This window comes from Stomoxys calcitrans, chromosome 5 (assembly GCF_963082655.1).
Source record: "Stomoxys calcitrans chromosome 5, idStoCalc2.1, whole genome shotgun sequence".
Lineage (NCBI taxonomy): Eukaryota > Metazoa > Arthropoda > Insecta > Diptera > Muscidae > Stomoxys > Stomoxys calcitrans.
In genome coordinates, this window is record NC_081556.1 from 157,279,340 (window position 1) to 157,306,585 (window position 27,246).

General features: G+C 39.5%; 2 protein-coding genes across 3 annotated transcripts; both read left to right on the forward strand.

The window, feature by feature from the left end:
- The first annotated feature begins 2,133 nt into the window (after window positions 1-2,133).
- Window positions 2,134-27,097, forward strand: LOC106087610 (uncharacterized). 2 transcript variants are annotated; one of them, XM_013252724.2, is made up of 4 exons: window positions 2,134-2,705; window positions 25,025-25,074; window positions 25,191-25,533; window positions 25,589-27,097. In XM_013252724.2, the coding sequence occupies exons 1-4, from the start codon at window positions 2,701-2,703 to the stop codon at window positions 26,964-26,966; spliced, it is 1,776 nt and encodes a 591-aa protein (XP_013108178.2). In that variant the 5' UTR covers window positions 2,134-2,700; the 3' UTR covers window positions 26,967-27,097. The 2 variants fall into 2 exon arrangements, with proteins under 2 accessions (XP_013108178.2, XP_013108179.2); XM_013252725.2 differs by lacking the exons at window positions 2,134-2,705; window positions 25,025-25,074 and having other exon boundaries at window positions 25,272-25,361; window positions 25,423-25,533.
- On the forward strand, window positions 7,782-13,006 carry LOC106087611 (mitochondrial sodium/calcium exchanger protein-like). The gene is made up of 10 exons (XM_013252726.2): window positions 7,782-7,823; window positions 7,893-8,113; window positions 8,176-8,501; window positions 10,139-10,213; window positions 10,275-10,310; window positions 10,380-10,739; window positions 11,839-11,948; window positions 12,011-12,245; window positions 12,313-12,380; window positions 12,620-13,006. The coding sequence occupies exons 2-10, from the start codon at window positions 7,965-7,967 to the stop codon at window positions 12,833-12,835; spliced, it is 1,575 nt and encodes a 524-aa protein (XP_013108180.2). The 5' UTR covers window positions 7,782-7,823; window positions 7,893-7,964; the 3' UTR covers window positions 12,836-13,006.
- Window positions 27,098-27,246: the final 149 nt, after the last annotated feature.

The following is a 27,246-nucleotide window of genomic DNA, read 5'->3' on the forward strand; positions in this document are numbered from 1 at the left end:
TTAAATTATATGTTGGAGACCTGTGTAAAATGTCAGCCAATTCGAATAAGAATTGCGCCCTTTGTGGGCTCAAGAAGTAAAATAGAGAGATCGATTTATATGGGAGCTGTATCGGCCTATAGACCGATTCAGACCATAATAAGCACATATGTTAATGGTCATGAGAGAATCCGTCGTACAAAATTTCATGCAAATCGGATAATAATTGCGACCTCTAGAGGCTCAAGAAGTCAAGATCCCAGATCGGTTTATATGGCAGCTATATCAGGTTATGAACCGACTTGTACTTTATTTGATATAGTTGTTGAAAGTAACAACAAAAAACGTCTTGCGAAATTTCAGCCAAATCGGATAGAAATTGAGTCCTCTAGAAGTTCAAGAAGTCAAGTCCCCAGATCTGTTTATATGACAGCTATATCAGGTTATGAACCGATTTGAACCATATTTGGCACAGTTGTTGGATATCATTACAAAATACTACGTGCCAAAATTCATTCAAATTGGATAAGAATTGCGCCCTCTAGAGGCTCAAGAAGTCAAGACCCAAGATCGGTTTATATGGCAGCTATATCAGGTTATGAACCGATTTGAACCATACTTGGCACAGTTGTTGGATACCCAAGATCGGTTTATATGGCAGCTATAAAAGGTTATGGACCGATTTGAACCATACTTGGCACAGTTGTTGGATATCATAACAAAACACGTCGTGCAAAATTTCATTCCAATCGGATAAGAATTGCGCACTCTAGAGGCTCAAGAAGTCAAGACCCAAGATCGGTTTATATGGCAGCTATATCAGGTTATGAACCGATTTGAACCATACTTGGCACAGTTGTTGGATACCCAAGATCGGTTTATATGGCAGCTATATCAAAACATGGACCGATATGGCCCATTTACAATACCAACCGACCAACACTAATAAGAAGTATTTGTGCAAAATTTCAAACGGCTAGCTTTACTCCTTCGGAAGTTAGCGTGCTTTCGACAGACAGGCGGACGGACGGACAGACGGACGGACATGGCTAGATCGACATAAAATTTCACGACGATCAAGAATATATATACTTTATGGGGTCTCAGACGAATATTTCGAGTTGTTACAATCAGAATGACGAAATTAGTATACCCCCCATCTTATGGTGGAGGGTATAAAAACAAATTCTGTGGCTTAGTGTTCCCAGAACTCACGCTCCTATTGCCTTACTTTAATTCAATAAGAAGTTAAGGCAAATATTTCTTCCTTTTCCCTTCCTTTAGTATAGAGAATAATTGTGTAGCCTTTTAAAATCTCTACCATTTTGAACCATACAGGTGTGGAGCACCAATTCCACTTCCCCTTCACAGCTGTGTGACCTTTCAAAAGGAAGTTCTTACAAACGAGTTCATAAAATTGAAAAGGTCGCAATAAAATCGCAACAATTTTGCAAAGTTTTTATTACCTTTCCCATTCCCTAGCGTTGCATATATACAACAAACCTCTGGCCAGCCATAGTCACTCATTTGCCAGGAAAATATTCAGCAAGCGAAAATTCCATTTAACCCAAAATAGTTATAGCCAAGCGCTGCAGCAGGATGTACAAATTGCTCGATGGCATGTAATTATTGCCATTCGTAGAAGTTGGCAATTGAACTTTTGCAAATGTTATCCTATGGTGGCCACAGACACACCTACACCTATGGCTATGGACATTGTTTCCAAAACAATCAACCTATCCCCTTCGACCTTTTGGCGGAAGATACCAAAATTTATGGCTAGTTAGTGGCAATTGTTACGCCAAACACCGTTTACTCTTCCGAAATATGTGAATTGTGAGCGAGCACACATTGAGCATGCAAAGGACATTGGCTGACAAACATAAGCATGTAAATGTGTTGCAAGACCACACGAAACGTTCTTCACCAACCAACCTGGCATGTATTGAAGGTGAGGGGGTCTTGGCCACCCCATTTCTTGGAGCGTAAAAGCGCCCATTAAAAAGCAGGCAGTCAGCCACATAGGAAATGCCATCGCCTAAGCCCTCATTAAAGGCCGCCCAGTGAGTGTTCTGGTGTCGTGGTATACGGTGTATATACGTTGGCCTTTACCATTTGGCGTTTTTTGTTCTTCAGATGTGCCATCACAGCACCAAGTTAAAGTCATGTTAAAATCGTTTTTCAGTTGCTCCAGGCACTTTGGGCGATTAAGAAGACCGCCGCCGCGACAAAATGTTCAAATTCCCATAGAAAACGTGACATAAGGAGTGTGGCACGTATGTCGCGTTTTATCATACTCATACGCTACCCCACCAACAAGGAAGCGTACAAGGCTAGCGATAATGAGAAATGTAAACACAAAACACAATGACAACAAACGATTTCCATTTGGCGCCTTCGTATACAGGCGACTTCCGGTTTGAAGCGGATATTGAAATTTATGCCATTTATTCGCAGCAAAGCGGCGAAATTCCTTTGCCTAAGAGCTGTGCGCGTGTGAGTGAGAAGTTCAGAGTTCATACGAAAAGAGAGTGCGAGAGACTTTAAAAAGTGCAGAGAACCAAAACGGAAAGTTTTTCTATGATTTATTGGCCATGCCATATGAGTGTTCACATTTAGCATTGAACAATAAATCAGACAAGCACATGTGATAATGATAAATGCCCCAAATCAAGGGATAAATTAAGAAATAATAATAAAAACGATACGTGCCGCTACAAAATGGGGTGAGTATTGAAAACGTCGAAAGGCGTTGGGGAAAAGTTGAAATGAAGAGTGAGTTTTCGTAAGTCATAAAATATTACTTTAATGGCTTTTAGTGATAAGAAAGAACTCTGTTAATGGTTTGATTCTCATAAAATTCGATGCAGATAAATTTAGTGTAGAGATGAAACAAGTAAAAGCGCGCTAAGTTCGGCCGCGCCGAATCTTATATACCCTCCACCGTATATAAGCTACATCAAGTTATTGATAAGGTCCATGTACTTGTCATGACTTTTAGAAGTCATAGAAAAATACCACCTCCAAAATTTCAGACAAATCAAGTAAAATTTGCGCCCCACAGGGGCTCAGTGTGTCAAATTGGGAGATCGGTTTATATGGCAGCTATATCATGTTATCAATCTGTTAAGACCATTCTTGGCACAGTCCCCACCAATTTTCTCCAGTCAAACCAAAACGACTTAAGCAAAATTTCAACCAAATTGGATAAGAATAGCGCCCTCCCTCATGTCTAATCGGGAGATCGGATTATATGGCGGCTATATTAGGCTATGGACTGATTTAGACTATATTTGGCACAGTTGTCGAAAGTCATTCCTCAGCGCTAAGTGCAAATTTTTAGCCAAATCGGATAACAATTGCGCCCTCTAGAAGCTCAAGATGTCTTATCGGGAGATGGGTTTATATGGCGGCTATATCAGGTTATGGACTGATTTAGACAATACTTGGTACAGTGGTTGGAAGTCATTCCTTAGAGTTATGTGCAAAATTCTATCCAAATCGGATAACAATTGCGCCCTCTAGAAGCAATCAGGAGATCGGTTTATAAGGCGGCTATATCAGGTTATGGACTGATTTAGACCATACTTTGCACAGTTGTTGGAAGTCATTCCTCAACGATACAAGCAAACTTTTAGCCAAATCAGATAAGAGTTGCGTCCTCTAGAAGTTCAATAAGTCTAATCGGCGCATCGGTTTATATGGCGGCTATATCAGATTATGGACTGATTTAGACAATACTTGACACAGTTGTTGGAACTCATTCCTCAGCGTTATAAGCTCAAAAAGTCAAGACCCAAGAGCGGTTTATATGGCAGCTATATCAGATTATGATCCGATTTAAACCATACTTAGTACAGTTGTTGGAAGTGATGTTAAAACACTGCCTACCAATATGGATAAGAATTGCGCCCTCTAGAGGCTCAAGAAGTCAAAGCCCAAGATCACTTTCTATGGCAGCTACCATTTACAATCCCTACCGACCTACAAAAACAAAACTTGCCCTTGAACATTCCATTAAGGAACTGGGGTAAACTTCTCACCAATCAATGAGCGCTGTCGGACTCAATTTTTAAGCTCAATGATAAGGGACCTCCTTTTTATGGCCGAGTCCGAAGAAGAAGGAGAAGTTTTTACAAGGCAGCATTAGGAGGGTATAACCACCGCTGATAATTTTTCCGATATTGCTGGCAGGATTCGAACCCAGGCGCTTAGCGTCATGGGCGGACATACTAACCTCTGCGCTACGGTGACCTCCAAAAACCGACCTACACTTTTTAGATATATTTGTGCAAAATTTCAAGCGTCTAGCTTAACTCCTTCGAAAGTTGGAGTGCTTTTGACAGACGGACGAAGGGACACACAAATCCATGTCCATCCGTGGCCTTGACATTCTAAGTCGATCTAGCCATATACATCCATATAACCGTCCGTCCATACATCTGTCCGCCGTCAATCATCCGTCCGTTCGTCTGTGAAATCAGAATAACAGGCGAACGAATAAAGATTTGTGCGTTATATTTTGACCAAATACTTCTTATTGATGTACGTCTTTGGGTCAATTGGGCCAAATGGGTTTGCATTTAGATAACCATAAATCCCACATAAATACTCCTTTGACTTAACTTCTTTGGCCGCAATTATTATCCTATTTAGCTGAAATTTCGATTCCAACAACCGTGAAAGGTATGGTTGAATCAGTTTATAATCTCATATAGCTCCCATATAAACCAATCTCCCGATTTTATTTCTTGAGCCTGTGGAAGCCACAGTTGTTCGGATTTGGATCAAATTTTATACTTAGTGCACTTAAGATTCGACCCAGCCTTACAAAGCAGGTTTTTACTTTGGTCGTCATCCTTAATTTTCTTGCGGAGTACTATTAAATATGCGAATATAGATACACTGGAAATTGGATGGGGTGAGGGCAGATTGATCTGGTGGTTAGTGGAGTAGGATAAGCTGGGCAGATAAACACGTGACGTATGTCTTGTGTTGCTTAATTACATGCGGGACACCATCTAGCCGTTTTTATCAATCCTAGCCCAGTAGGAATTGATACGACTTCATCTTCTGGAACAATGCTGAGACACAACTACATTGATTTGCGGGTGGAGGTGCTCTAGGTCCTACGGGCGGTGAATGGTTTCTAAGAATGACACTCACTCGCTAGTAAGTGAAGACCCAACCTGAATTCTCTACGCGGTGGCTGTCAAAACATGGAATGCGATAAAATCCCTGTAGATACTACGAACCAACTCCTGAGAACTTTGGGAGAAACATTCCGGCTGGCCTGTGCTTTATTCCACTGGGAGTCTCTTTACTGACGAGTACATACTAGAGCTGCATAGCTCACCACTGGCCGACCAATTGTTTTATATGTAGCCAGCAAGGCTCCTTTGTGAGCATCTCAAATAATGTACGCAAGTGTCATTAGAACTGTTTTCTAGTTCTGGAGGATCTTGCTTCTATTTCTGACTTTGTCACAAATTGTAGTGGTATGTGCTACTACAAAACCTGTCAAATGTTATGCCAATTTTTTTTGGGATAGGTGGTGTTCATACATACATACACTCTAATATACATACACTCTAATATACAGCTGCTGACACTGCCCATGTTCTGGGCAATAAGGTGGGCAATAAGGTGTCAGAAGATTTGGTGGCAGATATTCTTCAGCGACAAGGTGGACCTTTAACTTGTCGCGGAAGTCATCAACGTGGCTGGCCAAAAGCCATAATTGTGCCTTTTGTGGTGCTAAGACTTTAAATCGAGATATCGGTCTACATGGCAGCTATATCCAAATCTGGACCAAATTGGGCCAAGTTGCAGAAAAATGTCGAAAAGCCTAACACAACGTACTGACCCAAATCTCGGCGAAATCGGACAATAAATGCGCCTTTTATGGGCCCAAAGCCTTAAATCGAGAGATCGGTCTACAAGGCAGCTATATTCAAATCTGAACCGATCTAGGTCAAAATGAAGAAGGACGTCGAAGAGCCTACCACAACCAAATTGAGCCAAGTTGCAGAAAAATGTCGAAAAGCCTAACACAACGCACTGACCCAAATTTCGGCATAATCGGACAATAAATGCGCCATTTATGGCCCCAAAACCTAAAACCGAGAGATCTATCTAAATGGCAGCTATATCCAAATCTGGGCCGATCTGCGCCAATTTAACGAAGGATATCGAAGAACCTGACACAACTCATTGTCGCAAATTTCAGGAAAATCGGATAATAAATGTGGCTTTTATGGGCCTTAGACCCTAAATCGGAGGATCGGTCTATATGGGGGCTGTTTCAAGATATAGTCCGAAATAGCCCATCTTCGAACCTGCTTATGAAGAAAAATCTGTGCAAAGTTTTAGCTCTATTTTTAAAGACTGTAGCGTGATTTCAACAGACAGACGGACGGACGGACATGTCTAGATCGTCTTAGATTTTTACGCTGATCAAGACCCAATCCATCGGTGGTGGGCATAAAAAAAGTTTCAGATTTAGATATAGCTCCCATATATATCTTTCATCCGATAAGTGATTTTATGGTTATGTTAGTATTTTTTTTCAAAACATCGGGAATTGTAAGAGTTTCATGAGACAGGGTGAATATCTAGCTCATGAGTACATGAGCTGACTTCCGGTTTATCCAGGTTCTCCAGAATCAGTTAAGTAATTCCAACGGATCCCAGCATCTTGAACGACTTTACGCTGCAGGTGACATTAGAAACTACTAGTGCACGGGAGTTGTTGTGTCATGGGTAAGTTAAGAGATTCGTGAGAGAGGTTTAAACCCAATCGCGTGTTTGTACATGGCCGTCATTGAATAAAAATTCCTCGTACACGAGTGCATAAAATCATACTGACGACATTACCCACGTCTCACGAGAATTTACTGTGAGTAAAATTTTTTGTCTCCTGAGCATGCGTGAACGTAATTTAACCAAAGTGTATGAATAAAATTTTTGTCTTTAAACGTGCGTTAGCGTGAGTTAAGAATCACTCACGTACACATCTGTAGTAACTACACCACCACGGGTAACCACCGTTAATAAAATTTTTTGTCTCCTGAGCGTGCGTCAACGCATTTTAACCAAAAAGGTTGAGAGTGAGCGGGTATGAATAAAATTTTTTGTCTTTAAACGTGCGTTAGTGTGAGCGAAAAATCACTCACGTACACATCTCTAGTAACTACACCACCACGGCAAATTAAAACGGTTGTTCATCGGCTTAGAAACCATAAATGTGTCGAATGACTCTTCTTGTTCTATCACTGTCTGCATGTTGATTTCCTCAGACTCTGCATGCCAGGTTTCGAGATTGAGTTGACACAATACAAGCTTACCAGCCGCGGTATACAAGTACCATTGCTAGAGTGGTCTAACTACACAGGCGGAAGAACATTATTACAACGACTTTGAATGTGCAGACGATCAAAAATACGTACGAGTATACTTTACAGCAACGCTGACTAATATTTTATGGCACTACAAAACAAAGACTTGATAAGTATACGTCTCATTACAGTGATTCAGCAAGTAAATACCATTGAAATCTCTTGTACTGTGTTTCTCATACATTAATGACGTGATTTAATGAACAGCTATCTATTAAAACAACAATTAATACAGTATTTTATCTAAACAAACCTCAAATATTTTTGGCAAAAAAGTTATTTCAATTAACTTACCATAGAACGTGTATGAACTTTTTTACCTATTAGAAACTGTCACACAAATTTCAAATAATTTTGAGAGAAGATTTTCATCAAATATTTCCAAAACAAAACGTAGACATTATGTCGGAACCGGACTACGAAGATTTTTCGTCATATCGCAATTTTGTAAGTAGTCTTTTCAATTTCAAATAAGCGAAACTCCTTTTCACTGGAATTTGTGTGTGCGTTTCACAGTTAAGTTGCTCCAATGTTCAAGATTTGGAGTACAGCGATCGTTGCGAATATGTGCGCGAAACACCAGAATGTATGGATAAAAAGTACTTCTTCAACTATATTGAAATATTGTATTGTTCCCTAAGACCCACAAGTGATTCGCAGCAGAACTGGTTTCTTATACTTTTGTTGTGTTTGTGCATTTTGATGTTTATGATTTTGGGCACCACAGCAGACAAGTTGTATGTTGGTGACTTTGGTAGCTTTAATTGGCGTTTTTTATCATATCGAGTATCATTTACAGCTTTTGTCCCGCACTCGAAGTAATGTCAAAAATGTTGGGTTTAAGTGAACATCTGGCCGGTGTCACCCTATTGGCTTTTGGAAATGGTTCACCGGATTTATTTACCAACTTGGCTGGAGCCAAAGAATCTGCGGCTACCTTGTATACGAACATGTTGGGTTCTTCCATTTATGTTACGGCATTTATTGGAGGCGTTATATGTGTTATACGTTCCTTTCGTGTTGATGGCAGCAATATTTTGCGTGATACCTCATTTTTCTTATTTGGAGTATTGTTCATTGATTATGCCATGAAGGATGGTAAAATCACAACATGGGAGTCAATATGTAAGTTGTCGTTCGTATATGAGGCAATGGATCGATTTAAATCATATTTAGAAGGCAAAAGTGAAGTGAGGTCAAAGACGTACAATATTCGAAATCGGATTACGTGGGAGGTATATCGAGGTCAGACTAGTAGGAAATCATAACAGTAGAACCACATGCTAAATTTTAATCAAAGCAAATAATAATTACAGGCTTTAGGGAGGGATTCAAGAAGTCAAATCTAAAGATGGGTTTATATGCGAACTATGTGTACACATTGCTGGCATACAGCGTACATACAGCATAATATATAACAATTAGATATATTTATTATTTCTTCGAAGTAAGCGTACTTTTAATAGACAAACAAATAAAACAACACCATTAAATCGATTTAGAATGTCATGGCTATAAAGAGCTGTATACACATTAGAGTCTTAGAACAATAGTTTCCCATTCTTCAAAATGAATCACAACGTTAGTATACACCCATATCTTATAAAAGTATTGGCAAGTCGCCAAGGCACATGGAAGAAATGGGCAGAAATATTTCAAGCTTTGAGGCCCTAGCAGCACTTGTTAACATCTTCCAATTGCGCTCAATTTTTGGAAATCTTAAAATATAACAAAATGAAATGAAGCCGTTTCAGAGATACGGTTCGCCGAAGTCCCCAAAGTCGCCAAATAGCCAAAAAAACGAGATTTTCAAAACTTTGAGACCGTAGCAGCAAGTGTTAACATCTTCCAATTATGCTGAAATTTTGGGAATCTTATAATCTAACAAAATTAAAAATTTTGGGGAAGTATCGCCAAAACAAAATTTTTTTAAAACCACCCTGGTGTACACGCTCATTTGGGGCCTAATTTGGGGACGGCTCGACTGGGACGAGGCGAGTCGACTGGAAATAGACACCAAAATTTTTATATAAGTTTCGTATTCTATTCCCAAGTACATTTCATGTGAATCCAATATTGTACCGATCGACTTACTTGTCCGTTTGAAGGTCGTTGCTTTGTGGGGTCCCAAATTTTTATGTAAGTTTTATATTCTACTTCTAATTACCTTTTATTTGATACCCATATTGCCCCAATCGGCAAACATGTTCATTTGGTTGGGTTTTGGGCTTAAATTGATGCAACCATCTACGTGATTTAAAAGTTGGGGTAAGGGGGAAGGTCGGCCCACCTCGCGGATATCATAAACTGAAGAACCCTATTTACACCGAGGAGCCAAACTATACCGTTAGTGAAAATTTCACGAAAATAGGTTCAGCCGTTTTTTAATCTACTTGAAACAAAAAAAGAGCAACACTTTCATTCTTATATATGTAGATTAGGTTAGGTTAGGCTTAAGTGGCTGTCTGCCATCAGACTCACATAGACGTTTTCGTCCATTGTGATACCACAGGAACAGAAGAAGGTAGATGCATTCTAATTCCTACCGTTGAACCATCCAGATCGCTTTAAAAAATTCAATAACGTGCGCAAGTTCATATCCGCTAAAATCAGACAGGTTCTCAAAGAAATGAAAACCTAAAGTGGAACTCCTTAATCTATGTAATAGAAGAACCATTCTAGTTTAATAATTGCAAACATTTTTGTAAGAAGATTTGTGTAAAGAACAACGTTCACTATTAAAATTTCCCTCTCAAATATAGATCTAATAATGATTTACATCGTATATTTGGCTACAATTCTATTGGATCAATATCTACTAAAACGTCATGTCCATTGTAAGTCAAAGGTGAATGTGTCAATTTTCCAAAAAAGAACATAATTAAGTTTCTTTCCCAGCTCTAGAGGCAATGGCTCTAAATGGCAATTTATCAGGTATTCGTTAAATAAGATAAAAGCTCTCAATAATGTAATAAGGAATCCTCATTTCTCTTTGAATAATAGCTGATTCATATAAACAATTAACCATGTTCCGCCAAGAAGCCAATATAGACATTATACATCGAAGCTCTCGTACCTCGGTGGATATTGAATCAACTCGTCGTTCAGTTTATGGCAATCAAACGAATGCCAATGAAAATCTCTTTCAACAATTCTTAGATTCTTTGAAACCCTTCGAGCTGGTAGACTGGCATCAAGCAAGCTGCATACAAAAATCCCTCATGTGCCTGAAAGCTCCTATGACCTGTATGTTGGTGCTGTTTTTACCAATTGTTAATTATGAAGAGGAAAGGCATGGTTGGTCCAAACTTTTGAATTGTCTTCAAGTGATTATGACACCACAAGTTATGGTTTTATTGTTGTGTAAGTATATGTCTATCCGTCTGTCCGTCCGTCTGTTGTAATCACTCTACAGCCTTCAAAAATTGAGATATTGAGCTGAAATTTGGCAGATACGTCTTTTTAATGCACGCTGGTTAAGTTATTGAACGGACAAAATCGGATCATATTTGGATATAGCTGCTATATAGACCGATTTGCCGATAAAGGGTCTAAGGCCTCCCGACATCTGACCCAAATATGGTTCATATCGGACTATATTTATATACAGCTGCAGTATATACCGATCTGCCGAGAAAGGGTCTGAAGCTCATAAAAGCTTTTTTCCCGCTTTCGCCGAAATTTCAACAGTGGGTTATTTTAATCCTCTCGACATCTGACCAAAATATGGTTCAGATCGGACTATATCTAGATATAGCTGCCATATAGACCGATCTCCCGATTAAGGGTCTGAAGCCCATAAAAGCTTTAATTTTTAACCGCTTTCGCTGAAATTTGAAACTGTTAGTAGTTCTACGCCTCCTATCATAGGACCCAAATATGGTTCAGATCGGACTTTATGTAGATATAGCTGTCATATAGACCGATCTGGCGATAAAGGGTCTGAAGCCCATAAAAGCTTTATTTTTTAACCGATTTCGCTGAAAATTGAAACAGTGGGTAATGTTAGGTCTCCAGACATCTGTCCTAAATATGGTTTGGATCGGACTATATTTAGATATAGCCGCCATACAGACCGATCTCCCGATAAAGGGTCTGAAGCGAATAAAAGCTTTATTTTTTATCCGATTTCCGACCCAAATATTGTAAAGATCGGACTGTATTTAGATAAAGCTGTCATACAGATCGATGTGGCGATTGAGGGTTTGAAGTTCACAAAAGCTTTATTTATTACCCGATTTTGTTGAAATTTTAAATACAAAATTCAACAGTGTCTTATATTTATTAGACCTCTCAATGTCCGTGCCGAATTTGGGTGCATAAATTATCCAATTTTCACCGGATTGTGACGAAAGGGGGTTTACATATATACACCCGAGTTGATGGATATCCAAAGTTCGTCCCGGCCGAACTTAATGCCTTTTTACTTGCTATTTATTCAAAATGTTCTTTTTCTCTTAAGGTGAGAAAAGCTCTTGGTATCTGGGACTGTACAGCTTGGTGGTGACCATACCATTAAGCATACTTTGTTTCATGTACACTCGTACGGATGAACCCCCGAAAATTCATGCGGTAGGTTTGTAAAATTCTAAAATCTTACAATTATTCATTTCATATGGTCTTGGCCTTGATAGGTTTTTGCTTTGATCTCGGCCCTTGGATCCATGTGTGCCATCTACTCGTGCGCTTCGGAAACTGTGGAAATTCTATATGTTCTAGGCATTATACTAAATTGCAGCAATGCTTTTTTGGGCTGTACCTTATTGGCTTGGGGAAATGGGGTGGGTGATTTGATATCTGATGCTACTCTGGCCTTGCATGGCTATCCAAAGATGGCCTTTGCAGCTTGTGTGGGAGGTCCCTTCTTCAGTAAGTAAAAGAAAACATTCGCACTAACATGAAGAATGAAGAATGCAGTACAATATTTGCATTTCAGATACTCTCTTGGGCATTGGCTGTGTTATGCTTTTGAAAAATCTAAACAGTGAGACAGGATCTGCAACGGTAGTATAAGCTTAACTCTCAGGCCTGTTCTGGTTTTCGAAATCGAAAACAAACAAAAAATGTTTTGTCTATATTTTCTAAGTATCTGCATTCATGCTTTGATATCACTTGGAGTAGACATTCCAACATAGATATGGAAAGGTTTGCCAGATATAAGGCAAAGAAAATTTTTCGTTTTGTGTTTTCGAAAACCGGCACAGGCCTGTATATTGATTTTGTGTTATTTTCGCAACATACAGCTACCCTCTGGTCCCTTGGGCGAAAACTGTTTTGTCTTCATTTTGCTGATCCTGTTTGGAACTCTTATGTGGTCGGTGACCACCAATTTTCATATTCGTCGTTGCATTGGCGTCTTCAACATCCTGCTGTACGGTTTGTTTTTCCTCTACACCGTTCTGGGCGAATGTGAAGTGATTCAAACATATGCGGAAATAAGTCAGTATGGTGCGGAATAGTTGTTGTCACCCCGGCCTGACTGACCCAAAAACAAGCCTCTTTATTATTATTTTTAGTTTTTCTTTTATTAATTACATACAATTGTTGTGTTTGTTGTGTTGTTGGTTGTTGAGATGTGTTGTGTATGTTGGATTTCAAACTACCTTCTAAAATTGTTTCCATGACCCAGATATGAATATGTGCGTAGCTACTATTATTTTACGGAAATTCGAAGGCAAGAGGTGAGGTAGTGACTGAAGTTGAAATTTAAACATATTAAATTGTAATTAAAATTGATGTAATTCATTTTTTTTATACCCTACACCACCGCTGTGGTATAGGGTATTATAACTTTGTGCATTTGTTTGCAACGCTTAGGAGGAGAATGGCTACACCCATTGATAAGTATACCGATCGGCTAAGAATCACTTCCTGATTCGATTTAGCCATGGCCGTCGGTCCTTCTGTCTGTCCATGTATCCTTGTGATCAAGTTACAGGTCGCATTTATGTCCGATTGTCATGAAATTTTGCACAAGTTTTTTTTTTGATCCAAGGACGAACGCTATTTGCACGAAATCGGTTCAGATTTAGATATAGCTCCCATATATATATATTTCATCCGATATGGTCTTTTAAGGCTGTGAAGCCACAATTTTGGTCCGATCTTTACAAAATTTGGCATAAGGTGTTTCATTTCGCGTCTTCATATGTGTGCAAAATTTCATAAAAATCGGTTCAGTTTTAGATACAGCTTCCATACATATCTTTCATCCGATATGGCCTTTTAAGGCTGCAGAAGCCATTATTTTGGTCCGATCGTTACAAAAACGTCCTCATACGTGTGCATAACTTTCCTCCGATATGGAGTTTCATGGCTATAGCAGCCACAATTTTGGTCCGACCTTTACAAAATTTTGCACGAGGTGTTTTCTTTATGGTTTCAAAAAGTTCCGGTTTTTACAAAATTTGGCATGGGCTGTTTTATTAAACGTCATCATGTGTGTGCAAAATTTCATAAAAATTGGATCAGATTTAGATATAGCTCCCATATATATCTTTCATCCGATATGGTCTTTCAAGGCTGTAGAAGCCATTATTTTGGTTCCATCTTTACAAAAACTGGCATGGGGTGTTTTATTCAACGTTCATTTCTTCCGATATGGAATTTTATGGCGTTTTCTTTAAAGTTTCAATAAGACTGCAAAATTTCATAAAAATCGGTTTAAATTTAGATATAGCACCCCTATATGTCTTTTATCCGATATGGACTTTTAAGGCAGTAAAAGCCACACATCAAAGGTCACATCTCTACAATATAGAGCGTAAGATGTTCTATTTGACGTCCCAGTATGTGTCATCAAAATCTTTTATCCGATATAGTCTTTTAAGGATGTGGAAATCCAAATTTGTTGTCCTAAAGTCTGACTAGATTTCGAGATAAGTTCTACATATAAAAAGTACTACGTACACTAGGATGTGTAGGATGTTATATAGTCGGCTCCGCCGGCTTTTGCCTTTCCTTATTGGTTTAAATTTAATTTTTCATAGTTTTATATATTTCATGTATTCATGTTTCGTAGTAGCATCTGCGAAGGATACGAAAACATTCCACTAAGGAACAGGGGCAAACTTCTCACATATCAATGAGTGCACTCCGATTCAGGTTTAAAATCAATGATAAGGGGTCTCCTTTTTATAGCCGAGTCCGAACGGCGTGCCGCAGTGCGACACTTCTGTGGAGAGAAGTTTTACATGGCATAGTACCTCACAAATTTTGCCAGCATAAGGAGGGGAAAACCACCGCTGAAATTTTTTTTCTGATGGTCTCGCCAGGATTCGAACCCAGACGTTCAGCATCATGGGCGGACATGCTAACCTCTGCGCTACGGTGGCCTCTTTGGATTGTTCCATTCAGCTCCCGAAGTACGTCAACTGTCCACTGTAGACCTGGCGGCAAATATTTCCAAATCCCTTGCAGCGAAATCTGTGGCAAAATCAATCGATGGGCTGATATCACAATTTATCACACCAGGCTGTCCAGGGCGCTTAGCTAGTCTCCACACTGAGGCTGGGGAACTTGAATGCGCCGGGAGTTGATTGCATGACTAAGGTCCTCTATGACCCTTTTGACTTCCGATGTCAGAGAAAAGGGCAAGGTGATTCCGCTACGCAGGCCAAGGTGGGGAATTCGAGCAAGGGAGAGTTGTAATGACCGATTTTCCTTCTTTCGTTAGTAGCCAGGACGTTGTGGCAACTACTCCTCCCGGTCCTTGTTGGGGTATTTCCATCATTTGCATCAGCATGGGTTGCACCAATTGCATATCACGACGACTACTTTGCACTCCATCACGTTAGCCATGTCAAGCCTTTTCATTCATTGCTGGCACGTCCCTCCGACTGAGTCTGTAGCGTCAGATTGCAGATTGTATTTTATGTTCTCCTGTCGTATGGGGGATTTGGAGGTGAGAGCTAGAAGCCCCCTATAGATGGACGCGTATTTTTATCTATCTCTCTTCGTACATTGTTCGACTGAGAATGTCTATCTGGCTCAAGTTATGTCCGCCTGCGCGTCTGAGTGTTTATAGATCATACTTTTCAGCCGATTGTCTTGAAATTTATATGTTTTACTCGAATTTCTATTAAGAATTGGACAGAGTGTTCATAGAATGGTATTGCCCAATTAACAAAAGGTATGTGTAGGGTCTTACATAGTGGTCACTGCTCGACTTATCCCCTTTGCATGTTTTTTTCGTTGTTTTATAGCAAATTGAACTAATAAATTTTGTTAATTCTTGTTAAGTATTAGCATATTAAATAAAAACGTTTTATCAAACAAAACAATAAAACGAGTCTCTTTCCACCACAGTCATTGAATTGATTGAGTATTTTCTTAAGGACTTTATTTAGGACAGCCTTCATCGGAGAACAATGTCCAGCAATTATTTAATCTACCCCCAAGAAACAGTCCTACTGAATGATTCAATGGAAATTATCACCACTTAATTTTACTAAATGGAATACTTCCTTTAATGGGCATAACAAATTAAAGCAAACCTCCACTAGGTCCTCGCATAGCCCAACCCTCAAGTGAAGTAACCCATTGTTATGCTACATTGTGGGGAGATGCATTTCGAGGTGGTTAACCAGAAACAGAACGGACAAGGGATGTTTATTGTTTGTGCCACAATTCTTGGGATCTAGGTGACCTTGATGGTTGCTGAATGAACGTTGCCCAGCCATACATAAACGCCATGGCGGTTGGTTAAATGGGTAGGTGCTTGGGCAGTTGGAGAGCAGACGAAAGGATGTCATTGCCATCCACATGCACGAATGCCACACACCATACACCACAATTCCATTTGATTCACCCACCCAAGCCACAATATCTAGCATAGCCCACATGGGTCAGTGGCTATCACTTGGGCTATGCAGTAGGAAACAAATAGCGTTTCTTATAGTTTTACTGTTGTTTTTGTTCTTCTCTTGTAGAACAGAAGCAACTCGGTGAAGAAAGGACAATGATGGATGGCTTTTTTTCTTTTTGGCCTGCCTTCGTGCTCGTGTAAAAATAGCCTCAGCAATAGCCGCGACCAGCTTTTGATTTAGCAAAACTCATTGCGTGCCACTCGAATATTTAATGAAGAGCCATCATTTATTTCTCCCATTCTTCCAAGTACTCGAGAGCTCTCCAGGAGCCAGAACAAAACGTGCATAGCAGAAGCAAAAAATGTGATTTGTGCAAAGTTTTCTTTTCTTTTTTCAAATTTACACTGATTCTTGTGTTTTCCCTCGGCCTAGTCCAGCCCAGCCCAGCTCAGAACAGGCGGAAATCAATAAAAGCGTAACACACCAACGCGGAACGATACGAATGCCATCAGAGCAGCCAAAACGTTATAAATGAAAGAAAGCGAAACAATTTCAATTTCATCCCCCGCCACCACCCCACCGGGAGCCAAAGGCACTTCATTACAGACCATTTTGCTGGCCAATTCTGTTAACAAGGTCAACATGTTAGACATTGTAATCAATTTAAGTTAATTGCCAAATGCCAATCAGTTTATTAGGGAAGTCATAGCCGTAGGTCCATAAATATATTCTTTTCTTTTCAAGTGAATATAAAAGAAAATGCAAAGGAATGGCAAAAGGCTGAATAGTCATATTTCATGGCTTTTGGCAGTTTTGATATTTTGTAGCGAAATATTTGCAAAGTCTGCAAAGCACAAGCGTTCAGTAGTGATTTCTGGTACAAAATTGAATTCTAAGAATATATCCAAAATTGCAGCCTACATAATTGTATGCATATTTAAGGGTTTTTTTATAAACTCCTAGAATGAGGTGTTTATTTGAAACTCTACAAATTGTTTGCTCTTTTGAGATGTTACAGTGTTGACCTCCTGTCTACATAGCGGCTGGGTAAATATGGCATTTGCAGTTGCTTCCTCTACCCTGAATGTTCTCACACCTTCATTGCAAATATGATAATGTATAGGAAGTAATTTCAAATTCCCCCACCCATGGTGTTTTCTTGGTTCGAACGGCACACATTGCTGCACAGTGCATTTAAACGTTTATATTTTTTTTAAGCAAGAGAGCCAATGTCCTGACGCCATCGGCAGTTGTCTCAACGTTAAATGCCTATGAAAGACATATTATACTTAACTCATTGCATGCTCTTGTGATTCCCATTATAGTGTTCAGCTGAACTTTCTCCATCGTCTGTATACCGGCTATACCGGTTTGCTTCCATTCTTGCCATGTCTTCCTTTTAACTAACTGTAATTATACCCTATACTGCTACTGTGGTACTGGTTATTATAACTTTGTTGAATGTACCGATCGACTCAGAATCACTTCTTGTTTCAATTTAGCTATATCCGTATGTCTGTCTTTCCTTCCGTCCATGTTACTTTGGGTTAAAGTTGTGCGCGTGAGTTGTGGTGTTACGTTATGTGAGTCATGCATAAGTAATTGGAATTGGTTCATGAGAGCGTGATCCAGTCCCAAATTCGTTAACGTGCGTGACCATGATTGAATAAGCAACCACCATATCACACATTGATGTCGACTTATAAATAAATGGGTTGCATTTATGTGACACTGGTGTTGATTCAGAACACATATGCTCACTATTTCTAAGCCCATGCACTTATGTTTTTTTGCACTTACACTATAATTTCTAAATGTGTGAGTATATTTGCCCAACACTGCCCTAGAGATATGATTTAACCATTATTTTATGTCGTTCAACCAGGGATTCGGAGCGGGATTGCAATTTTTACGAAGCGGAGCGGTTTAAATAACAACTTTTAAATACGCTTTTAAACGTTGTTTTGGCTATATGCATACAAATAAAGGGTGATTTTTTAGCTATTTTCTTTTTGGCGACACTGGTTTAAACAGCTCACGCAGTGACAGTGAAACAAAACACGAAACGTGTCTAACTTTGGATGCCCACCACCATGTATAAATTAACCATGCTCTTTTATAACAACTCCGCTATCATATCCATTGTAATATGCAAATCGAAGTTAGTCTGAATCGTATTTTAACTCTAATACAAATCACACTTTCAGCGAAATTGAGCAACAAATCCTAAATTGGAAAATCGGTCTATATGGCAGCTATATGTTGGCTAGGTTAGGTAAGGTTTAAGTGGCAGTCTGGCAATCAGACTCTCTAAGACGTTTTCGTCCATTGTGACACCATAAGAACAGAAGAAGGAAGATGCCTTCTAGTTCAACCGCTGAACCATCCAGATCGCTTTAAAAAATCGCAATAACTTGCGAATGTTTACATCCGCTAAAGAAATGAGAACCTAAAGTGGAACTCCTTCTGACTGCTAGTGCGGGACACACACACAGAAGGAGTTCTATAGTCTCTTCTTCTTCGATGTCCTCACAGTTTCTGCAAAAGACGTTGCTGGCAACCTTCAGTCTGTCATGACATGTCATGACGGACGCAATGACTGCGACGTCTGTTCTAGCCAATGACAGCAAAGCAGTAGACCTCTTCAAGTCTAGATTAGGTCACATAGTTTTGGAATGCTCACAGCCCCCACTTTGTGACCATCTATCATTCGTTGTCCTTTGGGACTGGTCCTGAAACTTTGGTTACTTGTCGCTAGAGGCATACCCACAGATTCCAGTGTCCCTGGAATGTATAGGATAGTTCCTAGTCTCGCAAGCTTATCCGCTTTACAGTTCCCTGGGATATCTCTGTCGCCCGGCACCCAGAAAAGGTGAATTTTGAACTGTTCAGCCATCTCGTTGAGAGATCTGTGAGAGTCAATGGCGGTTTTGTGTTCAGAAAAACGTTCTCCAGGGGTTTAATGGCTGCCTGGCTATCCGAGAAGATATTTATGCCAATCGTCGTAATGACCATTCCACCAATTGCAAGGATCTCCGCTTGATACACACTGCAGTGATCGGGTAACCTTTTCGATGTGACCATATGACCAGTTATATCTATATATACTCTTGACCATGTTCTAGTCGGTTGACGGGAGACTTAATACTGGTCACTGTGTCAAATTCCGGCTAATAAATGCGGAAATCGGGTAATAAATGCTACTTTTATGGGCTTAAGGCCCTTAAACGGCAGATCGGTCTATATGGCTGCTATATATAAATATAGACCGATATTTGGGTCGGATCTCAGAAGGCTTAGAACAACTCACCATTTCAAATTTCAGCGAAATCGGGTAGTAATTGCGACTTTTTTAGGCTTAAGACCCCAAGTCGGCTGATCAGTCTATATGGCAGCTTTATCTTAATATCGTCCGATCTGAACCATATTTGTGTCGGACATCGGGAGGCTTTAATCAACTCACTGTTTCAAGTTTCAGCGAAGTCGGGCAATACATGCGGCTTTTATGGGCTTAAGACCTTAAACGGCAGATCGGTCTATATGACAACTATATCTAAATATAGGCCGATCCGAACAAAATTCAGGTCGAATGTCGGGAAACGTAAAATAACTCTGTGTTTAATTTCAGCAAATCGAGTAATAATTGCTGCTTTTATGGGCTTAAGACCCTTAATCGGTCAATCGATCTATATGACAGCAATATCCACATATAGTCCGATTTGGCCCATTCAAGAACTTAACCTGCGTATGGATCAAATATAAGGCTGTGCAAAATTTCAGCTCTATATCTCAATTTTTAAATTGATTGATGAATTGTTTGCTGATCTGAATCATATTTGGTTGGGATTTCGGCAGATATAGAACAACTCACAGTTTTAAATTTCAGCGCGGTCGGATGTTGGGAAACGCAAAATAACTCTAGTTACGAATTTCATCGAAATCGAGTAATAATTTCGGCTTCTATGGGCTTTAGACCCTAAATCGGTAGATCGCTCTATATGACGCTTTAAACAACTCTCCATTTCAAATTTCAGCGAAATCGGATAATAAGTGCGGCTTTTATGGGCTTAAGGCCCCTAATCGGCAAATCGTTCAACATGGCAGATGTATCTAAATATGGTCCGATTTGGCCTATTCAAAAACCAAACCTGCGTATGGAAGAAATACGAGTCTGTGCAAAATTTCACCTCAATATCTAAATTTTTAAAGACTGTTGAGTGATTACAACTGACAGGCACACGGACATCATTAAATCGTCTTAGAATTTTACGACGATCAGAAATATATATACTTTGTCTGACCCTACAAAGTATATATATTTCTGATAAGGGATATTTCAATGTGTTGCAAACGGAATGACTAAATGAATATACCCCCTATCCTATGGTGCAGGGTATAAAAACATGAACCTAAATGGGGGATCTGGACTTTAAGGAAACAAGTGTACAGACTCCATCGTCTGCTCTCAAAAGAAGCGAATTCTAATTATTTTTATACCCACCACCATAGTCATTCCGTTCGTAACTCCTCTAGTCAACTCCTCGAAATATTCTTCTAAGACCCAAAAAAGTGTATATATTCTTGATCGTTTCGGCGTTCTGAGTCGATTTAGCCATGTCCGTCCGTCCGTCTGTACAAGCCGCAATTTTTTGTCCGATTTGGCTGAAATTTTGCATGTAGCGGTCCGTTATGACTTCCAACAACTGTACCAAGTACGATCAGAATCGGGACATAACCTGATGTAGCTCCTATAGAAACCAATCTCCCAATTTGAGTTCTTGAGCCCAAACAAACCGCCATTTTTGTCCATTTTGGCTCAAATTTTGCATGTTGTGTTCCTTTATGACTTCTAACAACTATGTCAAGTACGGTCAGAATCGGTTTATAACCTGATGTACCTTCCATATAAACCGATCTCCCGATTTGACTTCTTGAGTCCCTACAAGCCCCAATTTTTGTCCGATTTGCCTGAAGTTTTGCATGCGGTGTTCTGTTACGACCAAAAACTGTGCCAAATACGGTCCAAATCAGTCTATAACCTGACATAGCTCCCAGAATTCAGTTCACAATAATGTAGTGGACATTTTTGAACCCTACTTGACAAAGATATAGAATGCGCGAATACCATTTTAACATTTCATAATTGATCGATAGCCTAACCTAACCTGGGAGATAAAATCTACAAAACATTTCTATAATTCCTAAATATTTAATGAATCTTGTTTAACCGAACCACATAATAACAAACTGGGTTAAGGCCTTATAAATCTAGCTTTGGCCATAAATTGAGGTTGCTTAAACAATAATTCAATGATTACAACAATCTCTATAATACATTATGTTCTACAATGTCCTTAATTAGTATTTTGGTTTTTATATAGAATATTCCACTTGAGCTTTACGATGTAGAAATTACTCCATAATAAGGTTTTCGATCGTCATGTGTTGGAATTTTTATTACATTTACCGTTTCTAACCACTATCTACCGTCAATCATAACACATCAACATTTCTGGTCGACAACAGTGTATTAGCATGCTCAAGACACAAACAGCAACAGACTTATACAGTGGAAACTCAATAAATTACTTACTTACATTACTAGTTGAATAAATTATTCTTCAATGGATGTTCTTCACCTGAATGTGTGTAGAGCGTATTTTGTTTGTTGTTAAAATATTTTTTCTTTAACAAAAATAGACCACATCAACAGATAGACCTACAGACGAGATTGGCACGAATTCGAACTCTGGATCGATCACTATGCTTGTCAATGCATATCTATCCATCTTTCTTTTAAAAGCTACCAATTTGAGCATTCGTTTTTAAATAAACCCCACTTTAGTTGAACTATTGCCATTCTCTGTTGTTTACTAAAATGAGTGCTAAGCAACATCACAACAAGTCGTAACATATCACTACACACACACACACACACACTTATGCACTGAAGGATATTGAGACAAGCTAATCGAAACAAGCATACACATACAGTGCCAAATAGACGAACTGTTGTGATTACTAAGCCAACATTGTTATTATGTGTTCCAAACGAAGTAATACGACATGAATGAAGGAAGGCATTCATGTCGTCTGTCTGTCTTACAGTCACTCATTCATTCATAGACAGATGTGGGTATATGTACGATGTAGGTATGAAAATTAGTAAAACTAAATGTTTTTGAGCGATATATCAAGATTAAGTTAGGTTAAAAAGAGGGTGCGGATGTTAATTCGCCCCATTGCCACTATGTACATACACCTAAGCCAATAATCGGCTTATTATGCGCTCTAAGCACAAAAAAAAGTAACCTCGAAAAAGAAAATCTAAGTAAGAAATTTCGTTCTACTTACAAAATCCTTAATTGTTTTCCATGCCACCCCCCTACATTAGTTCATGTCTGGTATTGTGTCCCCTCCTAAGTGCCGGTTTCTGTTAGATGCGAAAGCTGGGCAATACAAAGGTAATGCTCCAACATTTCATCATCTTCCCCGCATGCCCTACACTTGCCGCTCCGATTTTACATAATGGATCGCGTAGTCCTATGTGTCCCGTTATGTCCTACGTGTCCTCGTAGTCCTATGTGTCCCGTTATAATACCAATAGCTATATTGACATCCTTCTTACTTCCTTTCAGTAATAACCTCGTCTTCTCACGATCTGAATCCACTCATAAGATTTTCGCCGGTCGGTAGGCGTAGACGTGAAACAAATTTCGTCAGAATGGGTTCCGGTCTAAGTCCGAACTGATTTTGAACATTTTAGCTACTACGGCAACATAATCTTAACAGATTTCGACCAAATTTCATAGACATAGTAGTAGTCATAGCATGCAAACTATTGAGGAGATCAGTTGAAAAATGGGTTTCTTAAGACTTCGTGTTGAAAATCGGGCAAACATATATATATGGGAGCCTATATCTAAACCTGAACCGATTTCTGAAAAAATCAACAATAATCAATCAAGAGTTATAAGATGAGCGTTTGTGTCAAATTTCATATTGATCAGTTGAGAAATGATCACATTTATCCAAATCGGTCAAACCTATTAATGGAAGTTATATCACAATCTGAAATGATTTCTTTCAATTCTAACTGGCTTCGTCATTTGGGCAAAGAAAATGTCCGCGCCAAATTTGAAGATGTTCAAATGGAAATTTGATCTGCACTTTGATTAGATCTTCACATGGACAGACCGACATACCGACGGAAATGACTAGGTGAGGAATCATAAGTGTGAGTCGATACATATACAATAGTTATTAATGGATCTATCTCTCTTCTTTCAAATAAACTCAACACAAGCGGACATGAACCACACATAAGCAGACATGTAGAACGATCGGGATAGAGTACATTTCTAGTCCCAAATTTGCGATAAAGTATCTGGGGACCTCCTAATCCCCCAAAAGCTTAATAATGATATCTCTTATTCAAAAATTCCATACATATTTCCTCTCCTCTTTTCCGTCCCACTGTGCAACACCTTAAAAATCACATGAATCAGGAATTAAATTTGAAATTCTCCCAATTCCAATCAAAAGTCGGATCAAGTCAACAAAAAACTAGAGGCTGAAGAAGTCAAGATCCCAGATCGGTTTTTGTAGCAATATCAGGTTATGTACAGATTTGCGCAATACTTAGCACAGCTATTGCAAGTCACAACAAAACACCTCATGCAAAATTTCAGCCAAATCGGATGAGAATTGCGCACTCTATTGGCTCAAGAAGTCACGATCGGTTTATGTGACAGCTATACCAGATTATGAACCGATTTGAATCATACTTAGCACAGTTGTTGAAAGTGATACCAAAACACTACGTGCAAAATTCAGTTAAATCCGATGAGAATTGCGCCCTCTAGAGGCTCAAGAAGTCAAGACCCAAGATCGGATAATATGGCAGCTATATCAAAATATTAACCGATTTAAACGCAGTTGTTGGAAGTGATACCAAAACACCACGTGCAAAATTTCAATAAAATCGGATGATAATTGCGCCCTCTAGAGGCTCAAGAAGTCAAGACCCAAGATCGATTTATATGGCAGCTATATCAAAACATGGACCGAGTTAAACCAAACTTAGCGCAGTTGTTGTAAGTGATACCAAAACACCACGTGCAAAATTTCAAAAAAATCGGATGAGAATTGCGCCCTCTAGAGGATCAAGAAGCAAGACCCAAGATCGGTTTATATGGCAGCTTTATCAAAACATGGACCGATTTGGCCCATTCCAATCGACCTACTCTAGAAAAAGTATTTGTGCAAAATTTCAAGCGGCTAGCTTTACTCCTTCGATAGTTAGCGTGCTTTCGACAGACAGACGGACGGACGGACATGACTAAATCGGCTTAAAATGACATGACGATCAAGAATATATATACTTTATGGGGTCTCAGACTCATCTTTCGAGGTGTTACAAACAGAATGACGAAATTAGTATACCTCCATCCTATGGTGGAGCGTATAAAATTAAACTGCGTACTTTAATCTTTAGTTGCATGTGCTTAAAATTTCCATAAGACCCTCGTATTGCCTATAAATGTGTTCGTTTTGGAAATGGCAACAGACATGCAAAAAATTCCTCCATAATGGATGGGAAGAATTAGAAGAAAGCAGTGTAGTGATTTTTATTACTTCCCAACGTTTCATCGTTTCCAAAGGGGATACAACCTTATGTGGATACCAGCGATTCAGTTGTTCTTGAACTTTGTTAAAAGCTAGACGCCAGCCACTAGAGGACCTAAACGCGACAAGAATATTCCTTTTGTTAGTTACTAACTTTGATGGGATTTCATTCAACAGACAAGTAATTACTTTTCTTCTTTGTTCTAATTGCAGTTACAGTTTCGAAAGCGATCGTTTATCATTTTCGGAGCCGGATTTGACAGGTGAGTATTGAATGCCAATTAATGTAAGGGAAAAGTAGAATGTACGAAATTTAGGGTGTTAGTGACTTATTGATATTGACTTGGTCTGATGCTATATTTTTCAATCTCTCTTGCAGTTGCCAAAAAGCACAACGACCGTTTCGCCATCAAACATCTTCACGAATACATATCCGTAGATCAATTAAAATTTTACCGTAGACGAAAACCACCAGAGCTTTTGACGAAAAGCAGCATCTGCCTTTCACATCCAAATCCAATTGTTAAAAATAATGATATCGTGCTTCCACGTAAGCCAACGTTAAAAACCGAATACACAGGAAAATTTCAAAATTTACCTTTGGCACGCAGAACACAATCACTTAGGAGAGCCACTTCATTGCGCCTGGAAGGTTTAATGCCCTTGAATCGATCAGAGCATCAGGATTGTTTTCATTGGTTCTCGCCAGAAGACTGGAAAAGGTATGACTTCGTGCTATTCCGATCAGTTTCCTCTCTAATCTTTGCCATTTTCCAGCTGTCGCTCCTACCCCATGAGAAAACCTGATATTCTACGCTTGGCTGGGCCCTGTGAAATGGAACCCGAATATCGTTCATCATACATCACATATCCCATGGTAGATCGAGCTACAAAAATTCTGCCCCGAGAAATGTTTCGTATACACTCACCACCGAAGCCTCCCAAGCCAGAGAACAACGCCCCGGACGAAATCGAAATAATTCAAAAAGTCACCGAAGATAAAATGCAAAGAGAGCGAGCCGCCGAACAGCAGCTAGAGTGTCACTTGCAAAAGCGAGCCGCCACCGACGAGCAACAACCGAAAGTTTCACCTTCGGAGTACGCCCGCCAATATGTCACACCATACACTAGCGAAAAGGCCCACTCCATTCCACAAATGAGTCACATTAGGATGCAGGGAAATTTTCATGCCGTACCCGAATACCAGGATAGTTTCAAAATGTATGCCAACTACACTAAGCCAGAGGCCATACGCAAGGCTGACAATTTGGTTATCTCGGGCTCTGAGATTCAAATGCCAGATGAATCGGAGAATGTCATGCCCGAATATAGGGCAAAGTTTCATCAGCCGCCCAGAGACTTGGAAAAGGAGAAGCCTTTGAAAACGGAGGATCATCTCAAACCCAGTGGACAATTTTCCACAGATGTGCCAGAATATTACGAGAGCTTCCGGGATCCCCAAGTAAAACAAATACCCGAGAAGGGTAAATGTCGCGAAAATTATCTACATCTAAAGGGCAAGCTGGAATTTAATCCGGAATACAGGAACAACTATTTGGATTTTCCCCGCTCAAGGCCAGTGGTGTCGAAGCCAACCTCCTCCTTTCGTTTGCCCAACTCAAATACCGCAAAAACCCAAACATCCCCTTTGACGCCACCAAAATTCGAAGATGAATCAAAATCCTCTTTGAGTGTGGTAGAAGCCGATGCCGATATAACCAACTCACCTGAATACAGGAAAGCCTGTTATCAATACCAAATTCGAGAAAGATCTCCAACCCAAAAGGCCATACCGGAGACCGCGTCTAAGGATGTCAAGAAATTCAATCGAAATGAACGCAAATCACCATTGCCACAGGCAAAAGCTGCAAGCAGTAATTATCATCCGCGTAAGACCTCCATACTGGACTCACAATCTTCCTCTCCAGGTATGGAGAATTTAGGTCAGATACGTAACAAGGCTCCCAGATTTGGGCGGCGCGCTGGCGATTCAGCCTTAAGGAATGCCGAAAATTGTCGTTCGAACACCTCGATCATAGAGGGAAATCCTAAATACGCCCTAACCCAACGCAAAGACGCATTCAACTCTGATAGTATCCATGACTCCTTTGTGGTCTTGGATAATAAACCCTGCAAACGTTCCCACTGGATGTAATAGTTTCTTAAGTTGCCCATTAATACCGAAACGATGCATATCACCACACAAAAAAACGAAAAACAACCTCCCATATCGTATGGGAAAACTGCCACCTTACAATTATAAATAAAATATTATATGGAGATTGATTTTTGAAAGTTGTTTTAGCAATTTTTTTTCATCGAGAAACTTTGAGGTAAGACCATAAAAATATTATTGGGTTGCCCAAAAAGTAATTGCGGATTTTTCATATAGTCGGCGTTGACAAATTTTTTCACAGCTTGTGACTCTGTAATTG

Bases quoted from the DNA above. Each gene is read 5' to 3' on its own strand.
- LOC106087611 (XM_013252726.2), top strand. From the start codon at position 7,965: ATGGATAAAAAGTACTTCTTCAACTATATTGAAATATTGTATTGTTCC. The intron at 8,114-8,175 runs GTATGTTGGTGA...TATCATTTACAG, and splicing joins GGCACCACAGCAGACAAGTT to CTTTTGTCCCGCACTCGAAG. The intron at 8,502-10,138 runs GTAAGTTGTCGT...TCTCAAATATAG, and splicing joins CACAACATGGGAGTCAATAT to ATCTAATAATGATTTACATC.
- LOC106087610 (XM_013252724.2), top strand. The intron at 25,075-25,190 runs GTGAGTATTGAA...TCTCTCTTGCAG, and splicing joins TTCGGAGCCGGATTTGACAG to TTGCCAAAAAGCACAACGAC. The intron at 25,534-25,588 runs GTATGACTTCGT...GCCATTTTCCAG, and splicing joins TCGCCAGAAGACTGGAAAAG to CTGTCGCTCCTACCCCATGA.